At 43.7% G+C, this 9,947-nt stretch overlaps 1 protein-coding gene across 1 annotated transcript; it reads left to right on the plus strand.

Annotated features, from left to right (window-relative positions):
- Nucleotides 1-3,970: 3,970 nt before the first annotated feature.
- Nucleotides 3,971-9,183, plus strand: larp6a (La ribonucleoprotein 6, translational regulator a). Its single transcript, XM_028402824.1, has 3 exons — nucleotides 3,971-4,737; nucleotides 6,307-6,505; nucleotides 7,317-9,183. The coding sequence occupies exons 1-3, from the start codon at nucleotides 3,971-3,973 to the stop codon at nucleotides 8,412-8,414; spliced, it is 2,064 nt and encodes a 687-aa protein (XP_028258625.1). The 3' UTR covers nucleotides 8,415-9,183.
- The last annotated feature ends 764 nt before the right edge of the window (nucleotides 9,184-9,947 follow it).

The raw sequence follows: 9,947 nt of genomic DNA on the forward strand, positions 1-9,947 counted from the left end.
AAATAAAAGATCTTTGAATTTCACCAGAACACCGTCAACACAAGAATATAAATTGTCGGCACAGATTGCACATTATGCGTATTGAACAGAAAATAAAAAAAATACAAAGATATAACAAAACGATCAGGAATTTAATATAGGCTATGTTCCACATGCTCACTTCTCTTCTCAAATGCAAGCAACAGTAACATGAGCCACTTTCCCCAGAGAAATGATTCTGATTCTATTTGTGATCTGTAAATTCTTCCTCATATTATAAATATCTGAACCGACTTTGGCACACTTCACTCTAAGGACAATGCAAATCAGGTGACAGTCAACTGTTGGCACTGCACAACACCCGATGCCATCAAATAGATGGTGCAGTGTATTTTCAGCCTTTTTACTCTGGCAGATTTAAACAGTTGCTGAGAGAAGACAAGTCCAGATTCATCAAAGGGGCATCCCACACACTGCCTGTCATAGTCTATTCATGAAGCACAGGATGACACATATTATGGGAGGTGATGATCAACTGTTTGTGTGACAGGCCATATTGACAAAGCACAATGTAAATTCCTGCTGTATAGTCTATAGATAGAACTCAGTAGCCCTGCATCATACAAAGTCTGCTCAAAAGCAGGAGCACATTCAAAGGTGCTAATATTCCAGGACTTGTTGCTTTTTATTTATCTTATGGCTGGTTGCCTTTAACAGTGGCGTGAGTTTGTTAATAATTTATTATAATACTGTCAAGCAGCATAATTTGGAAGCATTCTCTCTTGTTAATACATCATTACGTGTGACTTTTTTGTAGCGGTTCTTTCCTTAAGGCATGACACAGAGACGCTGAAAATGTGAGCACAGTGTAATTGTACTAGCAGTGCTGATTTATTGGATATGTGTGTGTGTGTGTGTGTGTGTCATTCAACACTTAATATACACTTAAATTAGACAATTAGATTTGAGACAGAGAGAGAGACAGTCAGAGGGAGGGTGAGAGAGCACTCTGCTTTTTACTGTCAATCATCCATTTGTTTTAAAAAAAAAATTTTTGTTTTGATTTACCCACAGAAGATTTATGCCACGTGACAGCTTGGGGTTAATTATTTCAAGCATCAAGAATGTATTTAACACCCAGTGTACAGTATGACTTTCTGAGAGTCCTGGATGGTTCCAGCACTGGTTTAACACTCATTAGCATACAGACAGATCTAAACAGTGTATAGTGTGAGAACAAACAGGAGGAAATCAGCTTGGTTACCCAGATTACTTATCTGCAAGAAATATCTAACTCTGCAAAGTTACTTGCAACCCAACTAACCCAACTATTGCATAAATGCCCATCCCAAAATGAAGTTATTCCCACTGAAACTGGAATAATGAACTTAAAATCATATATTATATATTTTTGTTACATGAATTTCTGCTAAAAGTCCTTATCTGCACTGACACATTCACTACAGTAAAGCGATCCTCAGAATTCAGAGATACACAGATACACTCAAAGCCTCAGTCACAGGCACTCAAGAACTAAGAGGTCCTCATTCAGTGTCTAAATGGGTGAAATGCCATAAAAGCAACCCAAGATCTATAAGCATGTTAAGGGCTGCCGACTGGAGAAAAAAAATGAAAAGCTCATAAGATAGGTTGCAGAAGAGGAGGGAGAAGGAGAAAGAAAACAGAGCAGGTGCTATAATAATCCTTCAGAGAAACCATTTCAAGAGAATCTCTTTGAAATGTTTCTATAACAGGTTCTCTGAGGGGTGGCTGGTGCAACTGGTGGGTTATAATTGTTCTTGGTAAACTATTTCATGAATTTTGAACACCCTTCCTTAATCTTATCTTTCTGAGTTTTTGTGAATTGCTTCTTTTGTATGAACTGTCATGCTAATAGTTAGGGTGGACAAATCAAGAAACTGACTTTTCCATACCAATTTCTATAAACCTTTTTTGACAGATGAAGAGATGATTACAGGAAAACTGAAGGAGGACATATGTGTCATACTTAACTGTTAATAGGAGCAGTGTTATTTACTATGTCCTCAGAGTGCTTCATGTATACTCCTGATCAAAATCTTTTGCTCGGGTGGATTGAAACCAGGTTTTAAGTAGGAGCAAAAGACAAGCAGCAAAATCGAAATTTCATGTCATGATCTGTCAGGCAGTCACATTGTAAAGACCTCCTGAAGGCAAAAAGGCTTTGCATGGCAGGATTGTTGACCTGCACAAGAAAGGCCTCTCCCAACGGGCCATCGCTGCTGAGGTTGTAAGACAGTCATTTTAAATTTCTTTAAAGATCCTTTAAAGAACATTTCACCTGCACTGAGCAAGTCCGTGAAAACACAGGCCAATCTTCAACCCAAATTAAAGCCCAGACTGAAGCTGACTGCAGCCCAATAACCATAAGACGGCATCTGCCAGAGAAGGGCTTCTAGAACCAAAAGCATGGCTACTCCCACGCAACACACCTGCCTGTTAGACTTTGCACAGGAGCACCAAACATAGGACAGTGAAAAGTGGAAGAAAGTTTTATTCTCTGATGAAATTTTTTTAACCTAGATGGTCCTAATGGCTTCCAACATAACTGGCAGGACATGGAGATCCCACTGGAGATGTTTTCTACAGGGCACAGCGGAGGAGGCTCCATCATGATCTCACATCAAGCACGCCTAAAGAAATTCTTTGAAGTGATCAACAACAACGGTGAGACTACTCACTACTGAGCTCTGTTTTGACACTTTTTTGGCTTTCAAAGGCTATGGTCCTAACATTTTAATCAGCTGCTGAACAGCTTCTTTCTGTTTCAATGAAAAAAAAACACTAAAAATTGTTTATGTCTTGTTCCTGTTTCTTCGTTTTGCATTTTGAAGCTTCACGTGTTTAACCACAACAAAATTTGAATACTTATCATTTTTTCTCTACTAAGATCTTGATCATTGGTAGACTATTTTTTGCTTCAACAGTGTTACAACTGTCTTTAACTGAACTGCTGCTGTTAATGTAACCAAACAAGACAGAACACGACAGAACACGACATGAGATGTGATGCTAAGAAATTCTTAAACAAGCTGGCATGCAGTCGTTTTGTTGAAGAGAGGGAAATAAGAAACTAAATGTCCTCAGATTAATTTTTGGCCACCTCTCTCCCTCTAACTCCCCATGTTGCATTGTACACAAACTGGAGCACTGTATGGCATGTGGTGCAGAGAATGAGTCAGACTGCCCACCAGCTGTGAGCCTGGCTTGCCAGTGGGGAGGAGTAAAGATATTTCACACAGGGATGGCAACAGCCGACAACATCGGTGTGGGTGATTTACAGAGTTATTAGGAAGAAAGCCAATGGCGAGCTGCAAAAAAAAAGACTCAAAGTACAGCCGACAGGGAAGCAATCAGAAGAATATAATTAGAATTCCCCGGCCTATGGCTGCATGCATTTGTGAAATCAAAGGTTGTGGAAAAAGCCCACCGTTGTTATTTCTAGGTCTCAGTGTAACCTTAAAAAAAGACTTTTACAAACACTGACTGCAGAGAGGCACAGGTGTGTTAATGGAGGTCCTGCTCCTCATGCTGTCTGCTTGACTGCCATGGGCACTAATGGGACTGTGCCACCTGTGCACGCAGCTTGACCAAGAGAGAAAAATGTCCACAAAACTAACCATTGTGTGACAAAACTTCTAACCAAACTGGATATTAGACAGCATTCTTCAATCACTGATTTGACCTCTATTAGTGTGAGTGTTAGTATTTCCTCTGCTGTGCTTCATACAACACACGTCTCGTGCACGCAATTACACTCTGAAAGCCTATCATCCAATTAGCGGCGTTAGAGAAGGGGTCGACCTTGGCGCGGCAATTTCCCCAATTAAGCGGGGAACACGTGAATGTGCTCCCCTATTTAGTGCTTTGGACAGGGACATGCGTGTCTTCAGAGAAGTAGACAACGCACTGTGTGTGTGTGTGTAAAAAAAAAAAGACTAAAAGCGGTAAAATGCACGCCTTGGTGAACGCCTTCCTGCGCTGCCTCTCCTTCCTCTTGCCTCCGTCTTGGCTTTGTGTCAGCTTCTGCATGTGGGTTGGGAATGACTGCGAAGAGACGCCGCCGCGGCCCAATCCCAGAGCTCGTTTCAAAAGCACAAAGCCTCTTACATATGAGGAAGTAGCAGCAGTAGCAGCAGCAGCAGCAGTAGAAGCACAAGGAGGCTCCAGCCCGTCGGTCTCACCAGGTCCAGGCTGCCCTTCACTGGCTGCTACAAGCCCCGCTGCTCCTCAGGGCCCTCCGTCGGGTCGGATCTGGATCGGGGGTCTCTGGCGAGCCGTGGAACGCGTTTTCGGAGCCTCCTGGGTTCTTCGCTGGTGCCCGAAGAAGCGTCGAGCAGCTTTGCGCACCCCGTATCCTGTCTGTGCCTTCGAGTCGAGCAAGATTAAAAGCTTCCAGGGAGGCGCTGCTGCTGCTGCTATAACCGAGGACGGTAAGGGACCGGGTGGAACCACCTTGACTTATTCGAGGAACATGAGTGGATCCGTGGGTATTCCCAGTCTGAAACCGGTGGAGTGCGCCTCAGATGCGTCAGCTGAGCAGGGCATTGATGAGGTAATTACCCTGGACCAGCACACGCAAGAGATGGGGACGGTGACGATAACGGTGGCCATCCAAGCGGCGGAGGACGAGGAACCCGAGGAAGTGTCATGCAATAATGTTGACTTCCTCGGAGGCAGCTGTAGTGAGGACGAAATGGGAAGACATGACAAATCAAGGTATGAGTGTTTTTTTTTTCAAGTTAACTGGTACAGTAGCCGGGTTTACATATGAAGTAACTGATATCTAGCAAGGAGAGAAAAGTTTCTTTTTTGCTGTACAGTAAGTGGGTTACTCAGACATGTGTCAGGACACATACCTGGCCAAGTCAAGATACTAAGGTATGTGTGGAGAAATGAATATAAATCCCTATAAAAAGTCCTCTCTGAATAAATAAATATTATTCCAACTCGTGAACACATGGACAGATTTGGCACAGTTTTTTGTTTATCACTGGAAAAAAATGCCAGTCCTGTAGAAACATACTGTAAAAGTAGAAAAACACAGACAGGTGCATCCGAGTGACAGCAAAAGACAGCAAACATTGCAATGTGCAACAGTGACAATGTGGCAGTGTAATTCACCACAGACAATAGAGAGAAATCATCTTTTTGATGTGTTTGTTTAACCACCTGTTAGGCAGCATCAGCACTGTAAAACCAGACACCTGAGACGGAGAGATAAAGGATGGCACCTTCACTTTAATCTAATTCCCTGCGTCATGGCCTGCTATTTTTATCCTCTGGCCTATAAGGTCCCTACTCGGACTGCCTGTGCAAAGAGTAAGTCAGTGACGGAAAGGCCAAAGAGGAAAATAAATAACTATCAAGTGTTTGTTTACTTGTCGGTCACGCCTTAATGACCTTATGACATAGGGAGCCTCTGTAAAACCCGTGCAGGCGTTTTTTTAAGATCAATGAACATCAGAACATTCTCACTTCCAGTGCAGACTGTCAAATCTCTCATTCAGTATTCCTGCAGCATTCCTGCAGTACCTGCAGTACACTACTCAGTGATTTGTCTGTCCCTTTTAACCCAGTCTGATGCACATGTTGTATATGTGAGGACTTTGACAGTATTGTCCTCTAAATGTTTGTGGTTGTCTTTATCTTGCATCCTGAGGACGATGTGGGCTCATGCCAGCTGCGTGGTCAGCCGGTTGGAAAGCTGTTGAGCGAGGGAGGAGGCTGGAGGAGGTGATGAGTCATCCACAAAATTTCATTCAGACCCTCACTCTCATCTGCAGGGCGACCTGACTGTGCAGCTTCATGGCTTCAGCCAGGTGTCTGCAAGATTGTGCCTAAAAGGCTCAAGCTAAGCACTGTTGATACCAGTTTATGTAAATTGTGTGAAGTTGATGTGGTGAGCCACCATATTCTGTGTGGGAGACAGAGCCTGTGACTCTGTGCCCTTCAGATGGAGAGGTCTTGGCAGCTTCAAGACTGGTGGGACACTGTGGTGTCGAGGTCTGGCACCGCTCGTGGTGACTGTAACTGGGGAGGCAGCTTAACGACTGCTGGAAGGAAAATCTGATGGGACAAAAGCAAACAGTCCTCGTGTTTTCACTCTAGCATGTTGAGAAGAGAAATGGCAGGATAAGAATGCACTGCATCCCTGCCAACAATCTGTAAGCCTCTGGCTTATTGTATTAATGAAGTAAAATGTGTAACAGTTGTAATGTCGGTGGTTTCACTCTACACTAAAGAAGAATCTCTGCTGACCATGATGTGTGTTGTCTTCCCACATAGTGGTGCCGGGACCAGTGGAGGGGAACTGGAGGAGGAGAGCTGGCAGCCCCCAGATTCAGAGCTCATCCAGAAGTTGGTGACTCAGATAGAGTACTACCTGTCTGATGAGAACCTGGAACACGATGCCTTCCTGCTTAAACATGTCAGACGCAACAAACTCGGGTTTGTCAGCGTCAAATTGCTCACCTCATTTAAAAAGGTAACCATGGCTGCAAAACACCTGTGTATAGTCACAGCAGGCAGTCATTTAAAAACCTATTCTGCTTCACAAGGAAATTGCACTAAGCCTTTGCTCTACTAGAGTGTATAGACCACTGGAAACTTAATATGCATTGTACTTATATACATATACAATATATTCCTGCAGCTGAGAACCATGGCAACATTTGAATAGTGACCAAAAATACATGAAAAATATAACTATGCTGAAAAAATGAGTTCTTAAAAAAGTGCCAGGATGAAGCTCAAAGCCATTTTTGCCATTATAACTCCAGCTGACATAGAGCCTCATGAGGATGAAATAGTGATGGCTGGCTCTTTCTAGTGTCGGTATGACTAGGCTGTTGCTGTCCAGTAGAAATTCTCACATTGATTCATAACAGCTGGTGCTACTTTAGGCTCATGCATGTAGATTCGTTGGCTAAAGATGTGTTTACGCCACGAGTGATCCGAGTCCCTCCACACATGCTGATTTTTGATATAAACAAGAATTCAAATGTGAGTGAAACAACACTGAGGTGACAAGCAAATTAAACAGTGATAGATTTGAGTAATACAGCAAAGCTAGAATGTGTGGCTGTATTAGTATGTGCTGAGTTGTAAGTATGATGGAGGGAAAAAAAAGGGGTGCAGACTTGCAACTGAAGCTGGTTTAGTAACGTGTTTTTTTGTTTTGTATATATCTGAAGCAGAAGCTATTGTATCGCAATTGTGATCTAATGGAAGTGGGAAAAGCCCTCTTCAACCACTCAGCATATGACCCTTGTAACACAAGAATTGTCTCTTTGCAGGTGAAGCACTTGACTCGGGACTGGAGAACAACTGCTTACGCTCTGAGACACTCAAAGATACTTGAGCTGAATGACGAGGGGCGTAAGGTGCGTCGTAAATCCGCAGTGCCAGTCTTTGCCAGCGAGTCGTTGCCTAGCCGCATGCTACTGTTAAGTGATTTGCAGAGGTGGCCGGAGCTAGCTGCTCTCACCAAGGAAAATGGAAGTGGTGAGGGAGGAGCCGCTCAGCAGGAGCAGCTGATGAAGCTGTTGCTGAAAGCATTTGGAACATACGGCGCCATCGCCTCTGTCAGAGTCCTGAAGCCAGGGAAGGACCTGCCAGCAGACTTGAAGCGGCTGAGTGGTCGCTACACTCAGCTCGGCACTGAGGAATGTGCCATTGTGGAGTTTGAGGAGGTAGAGGCTGCCGTTAAAGCCAATGAAGCCGTGGGGAGCGAGGATGGAGGGGCCAGTTCACTGGGGCTGAAAGTGGTACTGATTGGAACCAAGCCGCCGAAAAAGAAGGTATCAAAGGAGCGGCCGCGTGAGGAGGGAGGGATGCGCAAAAGCCGCTCTCTCAACAGCAGGGTACGAGAGCTTCAGTACCACGGGGATGACTCGGCCTGCAGCTCCTCAGAGACTGAAAGCAACCCCACATCACCCAGGCTGGCTAGAAAGTCCCTATCCTGCAACAAGCTCAGCCCCACCACTGCAGGCATCAGCTTCCAGAACAATCACCTGAGTCCCGGTATGTCCCCACGTAACAGTCCCTGGTCTAGCCCCCGTGCTAGCCCCTGTCCTCAGCGCAAATCTCCCCATTCCTACAAGTCTCCCTTAGCCAGTGAGGGCAGACTGAGCCCCGAACCGGGGCGCCGCTGGGCAGACTACTCCTCAGACAGTAGCCTCACCCCTTCAGGGAGCCCATGGGTTCAGCGGCGCAAGCAGGTGGCGTCGCAGGAGAGCAGTCCAGTCGGCAGCCCGATGCTGGGTAGAAAGATCCAGAATGCCGACGGCCTGCCACCAGGAGTAGTGAGGCTGCCAAGGGGTCCTGACGGAACTCGTGGCTTTCACTGTGATGCTGTTGGTGAGCGGAGAAAGACTGCTGCCACTCAGACTTGATGTGTGGAGCACCCTTATGCATTCCTTATACCCCAGAGATAAAATTGATACATTGGAAAATTTTGAACTGTCCTCGGGCCGTGTTGCTCAGCCCCTGCCCCACATGTTGAGACTGTGTAGATATATTTTTGTTGAGTGCATCAGTTTTCAGTCTTTGTTATATTTTTATATGATGCTTTGAGTTACGTTGTAACATAAGTGATTTACTAATGGAGATTTGAGTGAAAGTGAAGCGATATTGTTTTGAAAAACTTTACATACTACATGCCACTAAAATGGACCATAAACACCTCCAGTGCATCTAAAATGATTTTGTTTTGGGGCGAGAAGGAATTTCACTTTTTTCCAAGTGTCCTCTGTCTTGCGTGTTAAAATCTCATTATCTCTGTGGATGGTGTATAAATGTGTAAGTGGCATAGGCACATGGTCTTGATAGAGATATCACCATATGCCTTTTCTGTACATGTCTACCATAAATTCCATTTTTACATAATATTTAAACTTGAGGCCATAATTGCTCCACTGCCATAACGGTTGGACAGTTCAACTTGAAAATCTGATTTTCTTTTTAGTTTTTATTTTGCCTTTTTTAGTTTTATTATTTTCAGCTTTTGCACTTAGTTGGTAAGGGTCTCCTCTAGCCCTGCAGATATTCGGCAGGCAGCTGCTTTATTTATTTATTTTTTAGCTTTTTTTTTGCATACTGTTTCAGCAGTCTAAACTCACTATGAGGTTTGAGGGATGTTCAGGTCAGGCAGAATAGATGCTCTTATGTTCTTGCCTTCACATCTGAGCTGGGTTGTTATTTGTACACTGCAATTCCTTATTGTACAAATAAATCACTAAAATTGCAATTGGCCTGACCACTTCTTTTTGTTTGACACATTTTTGGTTGGTCATAATGCTCTGAAAGAACCATGTTTCAGTCTTGTCGTGTTTTTTTCTTTTTTTTTTTTAATTTCAATATGTAGCAATATCAAGTGTGTTATTGTGTCTGTGCCAAGAGTGTTGCAGCAATCCCAGACTTGAAAAGCTGAATTGGCACACTGGTGTGTTTTTAAAATAAATTGCACAGATGGGAGGAAGACGAGAGCTGATGAATTATAAGATGTACCAACCTACCATGAAAAAACAGAAAATTTGACAAAATGTTAAAAGTGATTTCTTTTTTTTTTGTATCTTCTCTACATGTAGCACATAAATGCATTACTGCTTGCAGTGTTCACCTATTCAGTATGTAGCTAAAGCAGCTTTGAGAGCAGTTAAAGGTTTGATTCTGTTTGCTTTTTGTTCTGTCAGGTTTGCACATCTCTATTCATGCAGGGTTCAAGCTCTCTCAGGTTGCATGGCGACTGAATGAACAGCAATTTTCCAGTCTCGCCACAGATTCTTGATTGGATTGAGGTTTGGACAGTCATTGTTGTTTGAGGACATTCCTGTCTAAATTTGGCTTTGTGATTGGACTTGTTGCCTTGCTTGGAAAATGAATGCTCCTCCACAGTTGTTGTGTGTACTGAAGCCGGGTTTTCCTTC

This window comes from Parambassis ranga, chromosome 3 (genome assembly GCF_900634625.1).
Source record: "Parambassis ranga chromosome 3, fParRan2.1, whole genome shotgun sequence".
NCBI lineage: Eukaryota > Metazoa > Chordata > Actinopteri > Ambassidae > Parambassis > Parambassis ranga.

Excerpts from the sequence above, each read along its gene's own strand:
- larp6a (XM_028402824.1), top strand. The coding sequence starts at position 3,971 with ATGCACGCCTTGGTGAACGCCTTCCTGCGCTGCCTCTCCTTCCTCTTG. Across the intron at positions 4,738-6,306 it reads GGAAGACATGACAAATCAAG|TGGTGCCGGGACCAGTGGAG; the intron begins GTATGAGTGTTT and ends CTTCCCACATAG. Across the intron at positions 6,506-7,316 it reads TGCTCACCTCATTTAAAAAG|GTGAAGCACTTGACTCGGGA; the intron begins GTAACCATGGCT and ends GTCTCTTTGCAG.